At 46.0% G+C, this 19751-nt stretch overlaps 6 protein-coding genes across 6 annotated transcripts; 4 read left to right on the plus strand and 2 right to left on the minus strand.

Moving 5' to 3' along the window:
- Window positions 1-308: 308 nt before the first annotated feature.
- On the minus strand, window positions 309-1415 carry EYB26_009252 (uncharacterized protein; the record flags this gene model as incomplete). Its single annotated transcript, XM_054268502.1, has 2 exons — window positions 309-704; window positions 774-1415. The coding sequence occupies 2 exons, from the start codon at window positions 1413-1415 to the stop codon at window positions 309-311; spliced, it is 1038 nt and encodes a 345-aa protein (XP_054124477.1).
- A 2444-nt stretch (window positions 1416-3859) lies between these two features.
- On the plus strand, window positions 3860-6205 carry EYB26_009253 (uncharacterized protein; the record flags this gene model as incomplete). Its single annotated transcript, XM_054268503.1, has 6 exons — window positions 3860-4335; window positions 4410-4573; window positions 4638-4790; window positions 4869-5119; window positions 5182-5312; window positions 5392-6205. 6 exons carry the CDS (start codon window positions 3860-3862, stop codon window positions 6203-6205), a joined length of 1989 nt encoding a protein of 662 aa, XP_054124478.1.
- A 1163-nt stretch (window positions 6206-7368) lies between these two features.
- On the plus strand, window positions 7369-8886 carry EYB26_009254 (uncharacterized protein; the record flags this gene model as incomplete). The annotated part of the gene is made up of 3 exons (XM_054268504.1): window positions 7369-7465; window positions 7523-8226; window positions 8290-8886. 3 exons carry the CDS (start codon window positions 7369-7371, stop codon window positions 8884-8886), a joined length of 1398 nt encoding a protein of 465 aa, XP_054124479.1.
- Window positions 8887-11135: 2249 nt separating this feature from the next.
- EYB26_009255 (uncharacterized protein) lies at window positions 11136-11855 on the plus strand (the record flags this gene model as incomplete). Its single annotated transcript, XM_054268505.1, has 1 exon — window positions 11136-11855. The coding sequence occupies one exon, from the start codon at window positions 11136-11138 to the stop codon at window positions 11853-11855; it is 720 nt and encodes a 239-aa protein (XP_054124480.1).
- Window positions 11856-14005: 2150 nt separating this feature from the next.
- Window positions 14006-15237, plus strand: EYB26_009256 (uncharacterized protein; the record flags this gene model as incomplete). Its single annotated transcript, XM_054268506.1, has 3 exons — window positions 14006-14347; window positions 14406-14706; window positions 14768-15237. The coding sequence occupies 3 exons, from the start codon at window positions 14006-14008 to the stop codon at window positions 15235-15237; spliced, it is 1113 nt and encodes a 370-aa protein (XP_054124481.1).
- Window positions 15238-16082: 845 nt separating this feature from the next.
- On the minus strand, window positions 16083-18007 carry EYB26_009257 (uncharacterized protein; the record flags this gene model as incomplete). Its single annotated transcript, XM_054268507.1, has 5 exons — window positions 16083-16693; window positions 16744-17370; window positions 17422-17438; window positions 17496-17775; window positions 17836-18007. 5 exons carry the CDS (start codon window positions 18005-18007, stop codon window positions 16083-16085), a joined length of 1707 nt encoding a protein of 568 aa, XP_054124482.1.
- Between the last annotated feature and the right edge of the window lie 1744 nt (window positions 18008-19751).

The following is a 19751-nucleotide window of genomic DNA, read 5'->3' on the forward strand; positions in this document are numbered from 1 at the left end:
GTAGGGAGTTATATGGTTAATGAAACTTAATATTGAATGACGAATGTATATGTTATCTTCTAAAACTTGAGAACCAAATAAGCTGAAGGATAGACTAGCAAGATGGCAGGGCTGATATCTCATCCCCGGTTATATTCCTTCTTGACTAGCTAGTATCTTCGGGCAAATACTTCGTCAAATAATGCATTCAATACAACGAACAAATACCACAAACAAGTGCAACGATCATAGAACCAGAGATATCCACCGTCATCATACTCCCAGGTGATCAAACACGTCATCAAACTACTCCATCGAGGATCGGTCCCTTAGTCCCGAGGACCACCAGCAGGACCATCATAATTCCAGTAACCCTCTCCTTGGCTACGGCAAGTACCAATAACACAGTAATAACCACCACCCACATTACCCGCGTTGGGAGAGAACATGACAAAGTGGTCGCCATTACCACTGAATCCAGTGCAGGTATTATACATACCATTCTCGCAAGTGTAGGCAGTATGGGCGGTGTTGTACCAGACACAAACGGTGTCACCGGGATTCCCGTTGCAGTTGTATGAGTTTCCGGTCGTCCAGCTTGCGCTCACGGAGAAACCGCCAGTGAGCCATTGGGATGCTGCTGCACTGGCAGTCCAGCCAATCGTGTAGGATACACTTTGGGTTTGGCCGACGCTGCAGCTTCTTACACCGCAGTTCATATTTTCCTATATAAATATATCATTAGCTTCTGTCATCCTTGATCACTTTGAATGGAATGAGCGTTAGCTACTTACAGAGAGTTGGTTGGCATAGTAGTTCTGGTGAGGGTTGCCATCCCCAACGATCTGGCTGGCATCAGACCAGAAACCGCATTGACGTTCGTCTAAGGCAGGCCTTGATGACGACAAATCCCTACGCGTCAGGTTGGCAGTTGCAGGCGGGGCTTGTTGGGCAAGCATGGACTTGTACACGCTCTGCAACATAGGAATAACCCCACTGTTGAAGCAGGTCGCATCCTGATTACCAATAGGCGCCAGATTCAAGGACGACGGCACCGGTACAGCACAGTCCAAGAAACTCTCGCCATCATTATAGATGCGAGCGCATACGATACCGCCAGAGGTATCACGATCTTCATGGACTCTGTAGGTTATGGAGCCCACGGTCAGAGTACCAGCACCATTTTCGTCTATGTCAGCGGTGATGGGGAGATTGGCAAAGGCACCGGAGTTGAGGGTGCTGGAGCAGGAGTATCCGAGAATGTCCGAGGTATCCTTGCTGACGACAGCAATGTCGGTTTCGGAGGTTGACTTGACTTGTTGGATCATGACGTTCACTTCTTGGGTGTCGCCGCTGCGGAGGTGAAGCCGCGAAGGAGCGGTTAGGGCAACGGGGACAAGCCCGGCCATGGCTGAGAGAGCTATTATGAACTTCATATTGAAAAAGGTTTGTGTGTTTGGATGTGCGGATATGCTTGAAGGAGCGTGTACTACAGACTGATGGTTTGAAAAAGATGATTGTTTCGACTGGAATTTGATCCCATTTTATATTCCGATTTCATGTTACCATTTTCAGGAAGAACGAGCCTTCTGTAATCGTCCTCACCATCCAAGTAACCTCAGCCTCGCCCCCAAGGTCAGATGAACAACATTGTTTGTCTATTGTGTATGTACCAAACCTCTAACATACCCCCCCCAGAAAGTGATATGGGGCCAACTTCGCAGACCATGAGACATCTTGTACCTTGTCAATCTTGAAACACTCCCCTACAGGAACAGTTTTCTTATTTGCCAGGATGATCAACCATCCATCATGATCGCTTATACAGACTTGATAGTCGCCGTTCTATTTTAGGATTCTCGGGGCTAGCTAGGTAATATCCAGTGCACAGGCCGTAAAATCAAGCTTTTCTACTGGCACCACAAAGTTCTTATATCTAAAGCTGTGTGTTCCTACCTATGGTATGCTTATATGCTTGTATAGGGTGGTTATGGGCCTTGAGACTGTCCGTCCCAACTCTGTTCGATGCTAGAGCATCTCTAGACCTTCGCTACTGCTGATTGAATCGCGATCGAGGCATTGTATCTATCTTTATATCGCATGAGAAAGACATGATATAAGCCCCGAATTGTGAAACTTAGTGCCCGGGGTACGCAGGTGGCTGATAAGTTACAAAGTCCCAGGATATCTAAATAAAGGAATCGCGGGGAGATGGCCCATAGGTAAGCCCTATACCCAGATAGTAAGGACCGGCTGCTCAGCATGAAGTTTCAAAACTAGTATCCCTGTCGTCATCAATATTCATTGGTTATTTACTGCGCATTGAGTACTTAACTAGGTACTCAACAGCTGACCGAATATTTAGTGCTTTCGCATAGGTAATTACCAAAAATATCCAAGAGGTGGAGAAAGAAGGGCTTAGTCTCCCTGGCAAAGAAGAAAGTCAGTGTTGAACAGTAGGTGTATCGGTAGAGCGACGGATTAGATATCCGACGATTAAATCCTCCAGATTGTGTAAAGGACGAGCGCGGGGTTCACACTAGACAAGGCCCTCGATTCCATGGCGTACCTGATGGTCCTGACCCAAATCTTGAAATTTGCCGATACCCACCTACCACCATAGGAAATCAAAAGTTGGGGGTTCGGCCCCACGGAAGACCCCCAGTTGACTGTCCAGTGATAAGTTTACACAGTAGGAGATCTTATGGTGGACCGCTAATCAGTGGCTTGACTAGCAAACGATTGAAGTCGATGACAACCAATATTGACATCGAAGAGGTTGTTCGGTGAGCGTATGTAACTGACAAGGAATCAATGTGGCATCGTGAGCATATAGCAGGAGACAAGAAAATGTTCGATACAGCCATAATAATGCAATGAGGCACCATTTGATAAACTACCTACCTCTTCATGAGATCTGCGTACCCCGCAGACATACCGGTGGTTTAGGCAGAAAAAAAACTCATCATCTTCTCCAATCATCCACATATGTCTCCGCCGCAGTCGCTGTGAAGCTGTCAGCAGTCAGCTAGCTCATATACAAAGTTTGTGAACTAGAAGTGATGGGTAGAAACTAGGTATGGGATTCAGAAATATGATGCTGACCAGTTGACAATTGTCCTGAGTCATGGAAGGAACATACATTCTTGCTTAGGCGTCAACAGGCCCGGATATGGGTTAGCCTGTCCCATTTTATGAAACCAACTCGCATGATCATTAAGTTAACTTGTTAGTTAGTTACTAGAGAATACCATAACTTAGCCGTCGGGTATTGGATGTGTCTTTTGATTCACGGATAAAAACCCATGCTGGTCAAAGCCCTGCATGGTCATCGGCTACGTGGAAGCATCAAATTATTCCGTCAGTAAATCGATACAGTGGACTGGATAAGGACTCATAACAGATTTGGATTTTTTTGTTTGTCCTTTTCGAAAACTGGTGTTTGTGTTCATACATAGATGACTTACTGCAAACACAAATAACCATGAGCACTTGAAGTCTGTTTCTTCACTCGGAAACAAGCTTCATCTTCGCCACAACCGTACGGATTGTGGATTGTGAGGGCTCACGGTTATTTCTTCAGTCGTATGAACACGTGCTTGATATTATTTACCCGTGGCTTCCAGCAACTCAATAAGAGATTAAATGAGCCGGGATTCCTTTTCTACTGAGTAGTGTTTTTTCATCCTATACATCTCGTATTCGCCTTGATATTTTTTGTATCCAGGGACTTCGTGTATGACTACGCTCAAATCTTGCGAACCTAATGGTAGTATGGTCTAGGTACCATTCTAAACAAAAGATTTTATCAACTTCCACTTTACTCATTGCACTCAACTAAGTTGAAAAATAAATTTGGCTCAGATTGCAATCAGTCACTATGACTACCCCGGTGCCCCTCACTCTTGGATATGGGGACCTGCATCCCTTCGCAAAAGTCCAACTTTCTGACCGTGAGTCGGTACAGCAACTCTTACGAACATTGCTCGATCCCCTTCAACCTTTCTTTTCTCCAGCTAAAGCCCGAGTGCGCGTCCCTGGCGGAACTGGAGTCAGATTTGATCAAACAGCCGCCGACGTTGAGGGTATATGTCGGCCCCTCTGGGGTCTAGCATTTCTTCTTGCAGGCGGAGGAAGCTACGCACACACGGACGCATGGATTGAAGGTATCAAGGCTGGGATGGACCCTCAAAGTCCAGAATATTGGGGAAACCCCCGTGACAACGACCAGAGAATGGTCGAAATGTGTCCACTTGGGGTGGCATTTGCGATTGCGCCTCAATTTTGGCAAAGTATCTCAGAAGAAGACAAGAGGAATGTAGAACAGTGGTTGGGTAACTCAATCAACACTAAGGAGTACGGCTCCCTTGAGTTCACTACCGTGCTATTAGTTTGCATGACTAAGATGAGCTAATTATATTTGTTTGCAGGATGCCGAACACAAATTGGCTCTGGTTTAGGGTTTTTGCCAACTTGGGATTGAAGATGAATAATGGCAAATACTCAGAGGAAAAATTGCAACAAGATATCAAGCATCTGGAAGGCTTCTATCGCAGCGGGGGCTGGTCCAATGATGGTCCGGAGGGCATTCATCGTACGCAAGCTATTTCTCTCTGGATGTTTTCCTGGGCACCTGATGCTAATCAAACCTTGACTAGAAATGGATTACTACTCTTCTAGCTTCGCAATTCAGTTTCTTCAGCTCATATACGCCAAATTGGCAGGAGCGGAGGACCCAGACAGAGCAAAAGAGTTCAAAGAACGTGCACGCCTTCTAGCCCTCGATCTAGTCCATTACTTTGACGAAGAAGGTATTACCTACTCCATAATTACCAATGCATCTCTAGATACCAAAATGGTGAACGGTCAATAAATAACAATGCGCACAGGTCGTGCCATCCCCTTCGGTCGAAGCATGATTTACCGGTTTGCGGTAGTAAGCTTCTGGGGTGCCCTGGCGTACGCAGATGTTGAGCTTCCTGCCCCTTTAACATGGGGAATGGTGAAGGGTATTGTTCTTCGCCACTTTCGATGGTGGCAGAGCCAGCCCCAGATATGGTCCTCCAGTGGTACGCTGACAATTGGTTACTCCTATCCCAATATGTATATGGCCGAGAGTTACAATAGCCCCGGAAGCCCAGTAAGGAACGCACCACTCGGTACACTGTGGGATATTCTTCAAGACTAACGACAGAGTATAAGTACTGGGCATGCGTTGCATTCATTTGCTTAGCTGTGCCGCAAAGTCATCCCTTCTGGACATCCGAGGAGATGCCCCTTCCAGAGTCGCTACCTATATTAAAGGCAATCAAGGAGCCGAAACATATCATCAGGTATGCAATCATAAGTTATTGCTTGAGAATACTTCCTAGATACTGGAGAGAATTTTGCTAATGTGCTTTCACGAACTAGCTCCCTAGGAAGCCACCACTTTCTTCTATCATCCGGCCAGGCATGTGGTTACCCAATGAAAGGTACACATGCAAAGTATGGGGCCTTTGCGTACAGCAGTGCATTTGGCTATTCCGTATCTCCAAGTTATTTTACGCTTGGGCAATACGCTCTGGCATCCCAGCTTGGATTCTCCGATGACGGCGGCGAGTTTTGGAAAGCCCGCCGCTTGAGCGATTATTCTGCTCTGGAAGAGAGAGAGGGGCTGCCTGTCCTTGTTTCAAATTGGAAACCATTCCCAGATATTAAAGTCAAGACCATTCTAATACCTCCTGTGCAGGCTGCACCAAATTGGCATCTTCGAGTCCATCGTATTGAAGCTGGTCGAGAGGTTATGACGGCGGATGGCTCTTTTGCGATAGCCAACACCCGGGCAGTTGATGGAAGGTATCTAGACCCTTATGATCCAAACATTCTGGAGGGTACATTCCCGCGATACCTCAATAACTATGACGCTCGTACGCAGGATGGTTGGTCTAGAGGTGACCAAGGCGCATTTGCAGTATCAAAAGGAGCAGTTGGCATCCGTGCTTTGGAACCAGATTCACAACGAAGAGGCACGCTTATAGAGGCCGATGCAAACTCGAACGTGATGGAGAGCAGGACGGTTATTCCAACCTTGGAACATACCATTCTGAAAGGACAAACGGTGGCCTATATCTCGGCTATTTATGCAAAACCAGCAGGCAGTAATGTCCCCAAAGTCGACTATCTGAGTGGATGGGATTGTCCGCCTGAGGTCCCAAAATGGGTTCTCGCGGAGATAGCGACTTGACGATCGATACAATTTTATGGATAGTACCTCTATATCAATGTTCACGTTTTGTTCCATAGAATATCATACCCAAATTTGGAGCAGATTTAATCTATGGATAATGACTGATTCCTCATTTCATCACGCTAGTAGATAGAAAAAATGTACTACCTATAGATATCAAGTTAATATAGTTGGTCCTTTACTCACCCAATTTTATTCTACTTAGGAATTCTTTGTTTCAGCTACTTATATCTAAGGAATTACATTTGATTCAAAACAGTCAAACCAAGCTTGTCATTGTATCAACAGTATTTAACATTTTCTGGATCGAGATGGACACAGACCGCGTGGTAACTTAGTGGCATTCGGTCTTAGTATCATTCTTGAGCTTAATATTGTTATGATAGACCCTACATTCGATAACTAACTATATATTCTTACCTAAGGATGACGGGAATGGATGAAGGAGTCGCGGTCCACGAGAATTTTGCATGATGCTCCATGGGTTCGCCCCTTACCGTATAAGGATCGTTTTTTGTACTGGAAGAAGATAAGTTCTGAAGAATATATCAATTAAAATCTGTAATAGTAATTTAGTCTTGATAGTCTTGATCGTAGGGAATATTCGATTGGTTAGGTTTGGTGTTGCACAGGGATAGTAGAGGCATAACTTTCTAGGGCAAGGAATGCATTATTTCCAATTAGGGCGAAGAACAAACATTCCACCTTGAACAATCAACATATCTCTTTTTGAATCCCTTTCAAGGTTTGTTTATCAGAAATATTTGAGATAGAGGTGGAGGGATATCGTTCATTCGGTTCCACCTCGCTTGATTTCTGTATATTGCTTCATTTTATTGCCCGCGTACATAGTGTGCACCAAACGGACACGGCGTTTGTATACAGGGCTTCACGGGGCGCTTGAAGATCAATAATATTTTGTCCTCGTACCACAGTTTATAACGCATGAAAATAATCCACGAAAAGATTGAATGAAGTGAGCCCTTTCAAAGCCGGAACATCTGGAAGGATCCTCATCCCTTTCTCTCAACATTCACCAATATCCTGCCAGGTTGATCCAAAAAACAACGCCAGCATTTTATATTTCGAGCAAAGCGGCAAGAAGATAGGGAGCCAAAAATAATTTCCACGAGTTTACGCCTTTTGTTTTGCGTGCCACGATGTGGTCGAACATACGAAGACCTGTTCAGGTCATTTCCACACTCTTATTAGCAACGCAGGCCGTTCATGCTATTGACCTCAATCTCGACGACCCGGGTAAGCACGAACTTGGGTTAATTTATAAAAAGAAACAACGATAACTGACAGAAGTAGCATCCATAAAATCCGCCGCCAAAGCGGTAGCCACGGAAATGATGACCTACTACACCGGCTATCGACCAGGCGACAACCCAGGCAACTTACCAGATCCCTACTACTGGTGGGAAGCAGGCGCAATGTTCGGCGCTCTAGTCGACTACTGGGCATACACTGGTGACAGCACATGGAACAGCATAACCACTCAAGCCCTGTTATGGCAAGCAAGCCCCGACGCGAATTTCATGCCCAAGAATCAAACAATGACCGAGGGAAACGACGATCAAGCGTTTTGGGGTATGGCAGCCATGTCTGCTGCAGAACGGAATTTCCCAAATCCACCGCCTGATCAACCGCAATGGCTTGCGCTGGCGCAAGCAGTCTTTAATTCTCAAGCGTTGCGATGGGATCTCACTTCGTGCGGGGGAGGGCTTCGATGGCAAATATTTACCTGGAATAATGGGTTTGGTTACAAAAACACCATTTCGAATGGTGGTTTCTTTAATATTGCATCTAGATTAGCCAAGTATACCGGCAACCATACATATGCCGACTGGGCTGATAAGTCGTGGCAATGGATTGTTGATGTTGGATTTCTAACGCCGGAGTATCGGTTTTGGGACGGTGCCGATGATGCGACAGATTGCAACAGCTATAACCAGATTGAGTGGACATACAACTCAGGGGTTTATTTGCTGGGTGCGGCGAATATGTATAACTATGTGAGTTCTATACAACCTTCTAGAGAACGAAATTTTGAACGACACATACTAATCTATATGCAGACCAACGGCAGCGACATCTGGCGAGACCGTGTCCTTGAAATCCTCAACGCAACAAAAGTCTTCTTCAGCACCGATCCCGAAAATGTTATGTACGAACGCGCCTGCGAAACCGTCGGAACCTGCCAAGTCGACCAAAGATCATTCAAAGCATACTTTTCCCGCTGGATGGCAGCAACCACCCAAATGGCCCCATTCACCTACGACATCATCATGCCCCGATTACGTGCTTCAGCGCTCGCGGCAGCCAAGACCTGCACGGGGGGCCCCAATGGTACCAGCTGTGGACTGAGATGGACGGATCAGGAATGGGATGGTAGTCGTGGTCTTGGGGAGCAGATGAGTGCTTTGGAAGTGGTCCAGAGTAACTTGATTCATGAAGTTGCTCCGCCTGTCACGGATGCGAATGGTGGGACGAGTATAGGTAATCCTGCTGCTGGTTCGGGACCGAATGGTGGTGGTTCTGTATCGCAGGGAGGATTGAGTGATGTGAGAACTAGGGAGATTTCGACAGCGGATAGGGCTGGGGCTGGGGTATTGACAACTTTGTTTTTGGCTGCTGTTGTTGGGTGTACAGGCTGGTTGGTTTATGAGAAGTGATTCTTCGCTCCTCCATGCTGGGGTTTATAAGAAGACTGCACTGAATTGCTACCATCCCAGTAACAGCTGAAACCGTCAGCGACATGTGTAACTACACTCGTTTCTGTGATCATTGCTGTAACATATGTTAGTGCCATTATTGAGCGAGAGGACAAAAGCTTGCCATTTTCCGTAGTCTCAATAAACTCGCAAAGGGTTTACGTATGATTATAGAATAGTTAACTACTCATTTAGGGGGATTTGGTCAGTTAATTGGCCATGTTCAGAGGATGCTTGCTCGGAGTATTTTCATAGCGAAGCCAACCACGATAGAACAGTACCACTGACGAACGTAAGAGGAAGTTGTACGGCCGTGGGCTGAGCGCTATCATATCGTTAGCTACAACCATACTCTCACTTTGGTAGTTGACGCTCCCAATCGATACCAATTTCTTTTTTAAGCAAGCTCGCTACATGCTGGTCAAGTGATGAATCCCCATAACCGAAGCACTTAAAATAGACCGACATTCAATTGCCGATGGAAAACATCCAATCAGAACACGGAAATAAACTTCCGAAACACGGTTGTGCCATGGATGTCCCTGGACTCTGTTCTTTGTGGGCTGCGAGTCAGATCTATCCTTGTCCCGGGAGCATTCGGAACCATGGTTCAAGTTTTTGCTCTTTTATGGCACCGGGACGGTAGCGGTCAAGGCTACAATGCGTACGTCGTATGCAGCAGCGTGACTATCGAAGATTGCGTTGTTGTTAAGATGATCAATCTATTCTCAGGCGTATAGTATGGAAGCTATTGTCAGCTGGGCTGCCAACTCACCTACCCGGAAGAGAAAGCAAGGGTGCGCAGGGTTGGAACTTGGCTGTACTACGATATGTTGACGAATCTTCGTGTATATATGCCACAATGGACCAATCAGATGGCATCTGCATGCCTACAGGCACCCGTACATAGCATGCATCCGATGGTACGGATTCCTGCATTGCTGGCTATCACGACCAATGTATGCATCGTATAGAACCACACCCTCAGCAGACAACGAGAGTTTTTTCCAGGCAGAATAATAAATACGTATCTGATTTGCTCTTTGCAATTCTATTTCTATCACCGGGACACACACACTGAGAGATACCTCCGCCACACCAGGCAGCTCAATTCACGACCTGGTTAGACTACAGAGCCGATATGTCCCACACTTCAGCCACGGTCTTATTTTGACCCATTGCATTGCGGCTGTGACCGCTTGTTGGGCCAATCAGCATGTTCTTGGCGGATACGGTCGTCGTTTATAATACGAAAGCTAGGTATCAAAATTACATGCAGATCGTCAAACGCGCATCCTGGGGATCAAAGGGGCCCTAGGGCTGGCCAAAAAACTACTTTGCCCTGTAATTAATTTGCGCGCTGTTGTCTCGATTCTGCACTAAGATAGGTACAGGAAATTAGAAACATCAGTGGCTTGTCGATCAGATACATTAGTTTAATGAGTTCGTGTGGTCGTTTGCTTCCAAAGGTTACTCATTGAGATGACGATGCAGCTGTTTGAGGTTCTTCAGAAGTGCAAGCTGGAGTAAAATCAAGTAGGCAATTGCGCTTCATAAGCATAGCATAGTCGATAAATTAGCTAGTTACAAGATAGATGGATGTAGTAACTTACGTCTTAAAGCCAAAGGCCAAGCTAATAAGTGGTGCTTCGTACCCGTATGGAAACACGAGCACCGCGTACAGAGTAACTATGTAACGTAACAAACTCCGCCACCAGTAAAAATGCATTATATAATCAGAATGTGGAGCATCTTCCCCTTTAATTGGCCCATGTTTAAACTTCAAGCCTCCGACTTCTCGTCTTTACGGTCTTTTCAATCGCACTTCTACCGGATTCTTGGGGCTGAGCATTCGCTTGTGTTACGTGATTTACCTGATTTCTAGTTCAATTCGATTCGTGGCATGGGGTAGTTTGTTAGTGTATCGGCCGTACGAAGTACGGAGCTTTGATCATGTCGCACCGTATCTGTACGGGCAGTGTATGCCGCTACTAGACAGTCCTGCTGGGGGGTGATCCCACTATGTAGTGGGATGATAGATCTAATCATGTCGTTCGGTACATAAAAAGGAGATGGTTCGCTCGTGTTTGAAGAGTTTATCTTCATCAAATTTCATACCACATAACATTCTTCAGAACATCCTTCGCAATTGAGTGTCTAACGAGACGCCATCTAGTCAATACTTCGGATCAATAAATAATACCAACGTCATGCAGTACAAACTCATTCTTGCTTCGGCCTTGCTTACCACGGCCTCCGCTGTCCCTCACCCCGAAATTACAGAAGCTCCCTCCGTCCACCAACGACGAGACCTCTGGGGCCAAATCGGCAGCGATTTTGGTGCTATCGGCACCGACCTTGGCAATGCTTTTGGCAATCTCGGCGGTGCCTTTGGCAATCTTGGCGGACAACTAGGTTCCGATCTGAGCAGCATCGGCGGCTCAATCACCTCTGGTTGGGGTTCCTTCACCCACTCAATCGCTACATATACCAGCGCCGCAGCATCAGACTATAGCAGATGGGCCGGCGACGCTTCCAGTCTTGCCAGCGATGCCTCTGTACAAGCCACCTCGTGGGCTGCCAGAGCCGCGACCGAGACGAACAGTGCTTCCGCCTCGATAGCATCGCAATTTGCTTCCGATGCTTCGATTATTGCCGATAATGAGAGTAGTGCGGCCTCATCTTTGGCGTCGCGCGCCTCCAACACCGTTGCCCATGTCACCGGTATGAGTACTGTGACCGGCGCCACTACTCTCACCAACTCTGCTGGTTCTGCTACCGCTACAAGCACCTTTACTAGTACCCATGCCGGGGCTACCGCCGCTTCAACTACCGCTTCCGTTGGAGGCGCAGCCGCTCCTACTGCTGGATTGGGTATGGGACTCGCTGGCTTTGCTGGTCTTGTCGGTCTTGTCGCCGTGGCTCTATAAAAACAAAAATGTTGATTGGCCTTCAAACTGTTCTTGTTCTCATTGTTTTAATGGATTGGTGTCTAATTGGCCGACAAGGAGTTATTATGAGTTATGAGTTTCCTTTTTTGGATTCCCTGTGTTGGCACAAACCACCCACACAACGTTCCAGCATATTTAGTTGTTCGATAGCAATTGGGAATCTATTTTCTTTCTTACAGAATGCGATGAAAAGCAGAACTTGTGTATTGCCAATGATGTCATAAGCCAACCTACCAACGCGAAACTTGATCTTCTTATTGAAGTATCAGCTCTTTAAACACAACTCAAACGTGGGAGACCGTGTATTTCAATATATGCGCTACGGAAGACTGTGCCGAGGTAAATACTGATTGGGTGTGAGCTTAGTATCGCATCCAAGTACATGAGCCTTAGGAGCATCATACATTCATCCCATGCTTAGTAAAAGGTCCCACGTTATAGTAGTGGGGACACTGCACACCTTCGTCCGCTCCGCGGACCCAGCTTAATTTTTCTCTGGGAATTCAGTCCTAGTTCGGTGATCGGGCTTTGGATGGCTTCATACTCTGTGAGATTACTACTCTGTGAGATCACTACTCTGTGAGATTCCTACTCCGTCGTTTATACACAGTTCGTGTAGCACTCCATACAGTCCTTTGGTTTATTTAATTCTCTCGTTCTGGGTTGGTTAGTTTAATTGTTCTACCTGAGAACTCTGTTACTCAGCATTCGCCTACGTTGATAGGGTAACCACATCTCTGGTACAATGTCATCCATATTGCATCGTTCTATGGTTCAAAGCGTTTTATTCTGGACCAGCAATCAGACGTGTTCCAGCTTCCCAAGTTGATGTGACAGCCGTACGGTAAGCTATCACCAAGGCGCCGTGGCGGAGACTCTTGGCAGAGCTGGTAGGACTGAGGAGGGTATTCCCGTCGATAGGGCTTCGAACCCTGACAGTGCCATATTGGGATTGCTCCTTGAGCGGTGCCTAGTTGGGAAAGGCCCTCACACAAGGGAAGGCATAAATATCCTTTGCTAGGCGGATAGCTTCTTTTTCTTCTTTCCTTTTCTTCTCCATGTTTGATATTGCCTGTAGACTCGGTGCACCTAGATAGCTCAATCCATGGTTTTGACCACTGTCACAGTTGATACATTGTTCTCCGTTTGCAGAAGGATGACTAACCGTAATTCCCTTAATTCTGATAGGTCATTGAGGAATCAATTACTCACGAATATGAAGAATTTCTGGAATAAGTCTGGGCTTCCTCATGGTGGGATAGAAAGCACTAGAACGAAGAAGCAGAAGAAGAAAAAGAAGAAAAAGCACGTGGTTGACTGGCTGATGGCTTCTACGTAGTATACCCTAATATCGTATATCTCGTATAGGGAAACGCCGTTTTGGGACAAAATTACCGAATGCGGAAATTTTGGCATCACATGACAAAAGACATGACACGACCACTCCCTATCCAGGCAAGAGAAGTCGAAAAATTGTAAAGCTGCCTATACATTCTATATGCTGCGAGATTAACTGGAAAACTACAGTTAGTTTGATTAGGTAGTTGACGAAGGACTCGCTCGTCCATCGTAGACACATTGTTCGACTTTGTCGAATATATAAGGTGTTCTGCACGCAGCCTAGATAGGTAGATACAATAACGATAAGGGTTGGTCTGAAACCAGAGAACTGCGAGCCAGATTACGCAGTAGCCGGAGTATCTAGACCATGCGAGAATAGCACCAATCTCTCTCATGGTCACCGAATCAAAGAGTATCCTCCTTGGGCTTACCTGACTCAGGTGATCCTCTCCCATAGTTGACTCTCTGGAACAAGAACATAGGAATTGCAGAAGGTCTATAAAATGAGTTTGAACTTTGATGTAATTGGATATTAGGAATACACATCCTTCCTGATCTGGGAGGTCGTTACGTATCGACGAGCAGAGTCATGACGTGTCAGTAAGCACACTCGACATACCAATAATAGAGATTCAGGAGGCGCGAAGCGTTATAAAGATAACGTCTCACTTGTGTCTTGAACTTTTGATGATTTCTCCTTTGTTACCAATTCGATTCATACATCTACTCAGGGAAACAATCAACAAGACCTGCCTTATCAAGAAAGAACACACCAAACAAACGTAGAAATGGGAGTCCTCAGCACAGCTTATCGTCGTTCCGACCAGGGCCAGGCGGACACAGAGCTCTCCCATGTCTCTACAAACCGTCAATCAACGCAACTTCCAATGCTAAGCATAGCTGACAATTTGCGCAATAATATGATTGCCGCAATTGGTGAATTCGTTGGAACATTCATGTTCCTCTTCTTTGGCTTCGTTGGTGCCCAAGTCGCAAACACGCCCGCCCCGGAACCGGGATCGGGTCCTGATACATCCAAGTTGTTGTATATTTCGTTGGTATTTGGATTCTCGCTGACGGTAAATGTCTGGGCTTTTTATCGTGTTACGGGTGGCATGTTCAATCCGGCGGTAAGTTACTTCCTTTTGATATAGTGCGGAGATATATATGGCTGATTCAATGTGACAGGTCACATTGGCTCTCTTCCTGGTCGGTGGCCTTCCAGCAATCCGCGGTGTTTTCGTGGTAATCTCTCAAATCGTAGCTGGAATCTGTGCTGCTGCTGTGGTGTCTGCTTTGTTTCCCGGTCCTCTCAATGTTGAAAACACGCTCGGTGGCGGTACCAACGTTGCGCAGGGTCTCTTCATTGAGATGTTCCTCACCTCTCAATTGGTATTTGTCATTATCATGCTTGCTGTTGTTAAACATAAGAGCACCTTCTTGGCACCTGTCGGTATTGGTTTGACTTTGTTCTTGTGTCATCTTACTGGTATGTCACTTTTACCCTTTTAAGCTCCTTATTCATGAAACTAATTCGCTGGTATATATAGGAATCTACTTTACAGGTGCCTCGCTCAACTTTGCCCGCTCTCTCGGTCCAGCCGTTGTCAACCATAGCTTCCCTCACTACTTCTGGATCTATTTCCTTGGCCCCATGCTAGGATCTTGTCTCGCATCCAGCTTCTACTTCTTCTTGAACAAGATGCGTTATGAGACCTGCAATCCGGGCCAAGACGCAGAGAGCCTCGAGGACCCTGCTGCTGCCAAGGAACGCCAGTTGTCGTCATCCACCACAGGCGGTGACCTAGGCGTCAGCAACGGCGTCAGCAACGGCGTTAATGGAGATGTGAACGGAAGTGACCGTACCATTAATGAACACCAGACGAATATTTCTGAGACCGCGGCGATCAACTCTGGTTATGCTGATAAGAATAAGAATGAAGCATCTGGTGGCGACTACCAGTATTCTTCCAATTCAGCTTCCGGTCACCCCTACTCCAACCAATCAAACGCAAACTAGCGGAATCCATTGAACCCAGTTCATGAGAGTGACCACTAACTTTAATCTTGTAACTGGTGTAGTTTGTCGCAAACTGGAATGGCTTTGTTGGTATGGATCTCTAATAAGCTATAATATGAGGGATGGTTGAGAGAGGAATGAAGGTGGGTTGGGTTTGTAGATATGTGATTCGTACGTATATGATACCATAATATACTAAATATAATTATTATAAACAACTATTCCAACAGGGTGACTTGAGAAATGCGAGCCAGTGAAATATGCCGTAATGGCGAACTCCTTGATTCCTAAGAAAAAGAATTAATGAGTTACGGTTACAAGTATAGCGTTGAATCGTACCATGATTGACTCTCCCTCCATTATCAAGTAGTTGAGTGAAAGAACACACCCATTGGTGGTACTTTGAAACAAAAGGCAATGGCTGGATATAATTATACCCAAATAAAGATGTGGCCCTACCAACCCCACCATAGAGATCTTCCACATCAATCCTCATAATGCTTATAGATCCTGAGACGAGTTATGCGTCCCGGCTTACTCTTGCATAAGAAGGCATGAAGAGGCTCCCTTCATGATGCGTTCCTGAAAGGGACGAGGATATGAATGAGATTTAGAATTATTAGATTGACGTAATGTCAGTATTGAACATCTTTGGGTATAATCGTTGAGCGTACTAAGTGACGGTATGCTCGTTGTGTAAACAAACAAACAAACAAACAAACAAGATGGATTGGGAAGATGAATTGAGTCTCAGCAGTTGGAACGACCAGTACGAATAATTCTCGCAACTACTGGGCGCATAATCACCAATGATGAAAAAAAATTCAACAGAGATGCAAGGACAATTACTCAGCCTTGACCTCACTTTCCTTGACCTCCTCCCTGACCTCTGCGGTCTGCAATTCCTCGCTAGCTCTATCCACTAATCCCAACTCTAGACGAATCTGCTCCATCCTCTCCTTATCCGAAGCGGCTACACCCTGACTACCAAAGATGACATCCATCTCCTCGAGGGTGAGCTGCTTCGTCTCTGGCACAAACATCCATACGAATGCTGCACCCACAAGAGTCATCACTCCAAAGAAGATGAATGTACCATACCTCATATGAGTAATCATATCCGGTGTAACCTGACCAACAATAAAGTTGTTCATCCAGTTGGAACTGGCACCGAGGGCAATTCCGTAAGGACGAGCACTTAGTGGCCAGACCTCAGCGACAATGATCCATGCACATGGACCCCAGGACCAGCCGAAATTTCCGGCAAAGAGCCAGACCATCACGATCGCAGCCCAACCAGCGGCTTTGTGGGTTGGCCATTGGTCTTGCTCGATGGCGAAAATAATGGCAATGATGAGATGGTTGATGCCCATTGCAATGGCGCCGGCGATGAGAACGGGTTTGCGACCAATTCGGTCGACGTAAACCATCATTGGGATGGTGGTTAAGAACATGACTATCTGTGTTAGCCTACTAGAAGTGAAAGGGGATATGGTTAAAACCTACCGATACCAACAACGCCAGTCGCCAGCAAGGAAGTCGTGTTGTTAGACAATCCCAAGGCACCGAAGATACTTGGTGCGTAGTACAACACGGCGTTAATGCCAGTCCATTGCTGGAAAAACATAGTCACGGTAGCGACGATGACACGACGAAACATAGGCATGGTCTTGAACAAAGAGCCGATAGCGACAAACTGAAGCTTGAAGGTATTCCAAGGCGTCTGCTCCTGCAAATGAGGGAATTTTTCTGCGGTAGAACGCTTCTCGAACATAGACTGAGCCTTGATCTCTAGGAATTCGAGCTCGATAACCTCATCGATCGCGGCTGATGTGCCACTGCCTCCGTGAAGCATGGCGATGACACGATGGGCTTCATCCTCGCGGTCGTGATGCACAAGCCATCGAGGAGAAAAGGGCATGAAAATCATACCAGCAAAAAGAATGACGGCGGGAACAAGTTGTAGGCAAAGAGGGATTAGCCAGGCTGCATCGCTTTGGCTGTCGCCTGTTCCACCGATATAGTTTGTGCCGTAGTCGATCCAGAAAGAAATCAAGATTCCGAATTCGATGGAAAATTGTTGTAGACTGACCAGTAAACCACGGATTTCGGGAGGAGCACATTCAGCATTATCTACACCAACGTTAGTTCGGAGCAGCAGAAACAAGGTTCGTCATTTCTTACACATAGGGACAATCATCCTATAATATATACAGGTCAGTTTGGTTTCCAACGAGACAGACCGAGGGAGTACTTACGACAACGAACCAACACCCATACCAGTAATAAAACGACCAGCCAGAATGGAATTTGCACCGGAAGATGACACGGCTGTGCATTGAATAATAACACCCAGAATGAAAATAGCAGTATTGATCAAAATTGCATATTTCCGGCTAAGCACCTCGGCCAAAAATCCCGAATAGAGTGTTCCGAACCAAGCACCCAATTCCAAGATTGAAGTCAGCCAACCCTTTTTAGTAGAGTCCGTTGTGTATGCGCCCATATGGTTGCCGAATGCGGTCATTGTCAAGACACCTAAATTATCACACAAAATCAGCAAGTTAAATACTATACATCCAACAATATCGAGCATACCGCTAAAAACACCCTGGTTGTAGCCATATAGCAATCCACCTAGACAAGCAAACATGGCAATACCGACGACCCGTAGGTTTTGAAAGGCAGCCAGTGGCCCAGACGAGCCGGCAAGGGCCATACGTCGCTTGAGAGCGGCATCGTCGGTCTGTGAAGCGATAGCAAGCGGCATGGCGGCAATCAACTTTTTTTTCTTATTAGCATTAAACTTCGGGGGGCTTGGAATAAGAACAAAACTAAAGGGACGGAACGAGTATAAAAGCTTACAGAAAACTCAATAGCCTTTTACCTTTCTTCGGCTTCTGTTCGAGAATCCTTCACGCATTGGATGACCCAGTGCAGGATCAGACTATTCTATTTATACTATGTGGCATTTGGCATGATAATTTCTGCCAGAAGAAACAATTTTCCCGGCGAGGAACTTGGAGACTTATCCGGGGTTTAACTGCCTGAGCCCTGGCCATTCAGGAGCCGCCGTCACGTCGTATTTGAAACCAACACACAGCTCACTCGCAGCTCGTGTCGGTCTATGATTACTCGTAGTGGCATTCAAACACGCGTGAGGACGAAAAGAAGCAAGATCGGCGCATTTATCTGGAGAGCATCGGTTCGTTGGTGTAAATTTAGCCTGAATAGAGACTCTGTTCTCCTTTCTGGGGGGCCAATTAGGACGTCCACTAGGACATAGGTCTTTCCCCGCACTTTTTGGGGTGCAGTTGCTGTTTTGGATCTAGTTTATGCCTATTTGATTACAAAAAGCCAGAATCCCAAATCATGATTCGTCCCCATGGGGGGAAATATACTATCTGAGTCAAACGAGATATTTTCTTTGCCGGCTAAATACGTATGTAGCAGGGTTCTCGGCCCATTTGTTACTCGATAGCACTCTATGCGTCAAGCGACAAACGTGGAAATCGCACGTTTCTTTTCGTTGGTCGCAGCCAATGAATGGAATGGCCTCCAACGCCCGCGAATACTAGAAAAGGTTAACTGTCGGGCTGGAGAATCGTGAGCTGTCAAGTTCTACCGGCTAGGAAGCCCGGATCATATGGTAGATGTGTCCGAGCAGGCGGCTGAAACCTTAGCAATCATACAAGCTTTAATTTGATCAAAGTATACTCAATCGGTGGAATTTTACTTGCCGATCATTTCTTCTGTTCAAAAGACACGAGTTAATATATCCCGACCAATCAAGCCAACATTAGCCCTAACCCTATATAAACCATTATCCGGTTATGTAGTTACCATATATGGTAGTACGTACCAAAAGCCTCCACTATGGGGATCTACTTTTGGGTCAAGGACCTGGGATGATAAACCACGGTTTTAGAATGAATTTCCAAAGAATGAAAGCGAAAAAATTCGCTAGCTGAGACTAGGGCCGTGATTTTTTTTTTTTAAAAAAAAAAAAATACAAACGACGAGGCTGCGCAATTCCTGCACGACGAACTTCCTTTCTTTAAATGGCCATGTGCATATACCTTCTACGGCGCGGTTTATACGCCAGGATCTAACCAGCTTCGGAATGTCGTTCTCGAAGCAATAATTAAAAAATGTCTATGCAAACTTAGATCCTTATGATGATAAGCCATCATCTCAGATCTTTAAAGAAGGATAGCGCCCTCTAATTTTCGATGACCCCGCTCGGGTTGATGGCGCGACACTATCCGTAGGCATTTCCGGGTATTCTGGAAGAATGACAATGGAAATCAAGGCAGTTCAGTTTCGGTGGTGTCGAGTTATTGCTGAAGACGAAAACTGAAGGGTTCTGAACCCTAGTACTCTACCCCTGAAAATACTGACCCACGCTCCCAAATCTAGATGACGACGTCAACTACAAATTTGTCTAGAGATTTGGACTGACTTGAGAGGAGTCAGTTTCGACCATGTAAATTGGGCGACATAATCGTCGCTGG

Source organism: Talaromyces marneffei, chromosome 7, assembly GCF_009556855.1.
Source record: "Talaromyces marneffei chromosome 7, complete sequence".
Taxonomy (NCBI): domain Eukaryota; kingdom Fungi; phylum Ascomycota; class Eurotiomycetes; order Eurotiales; family Trichocomaceae; genus Talaromyces; species Talaromyces marneffei.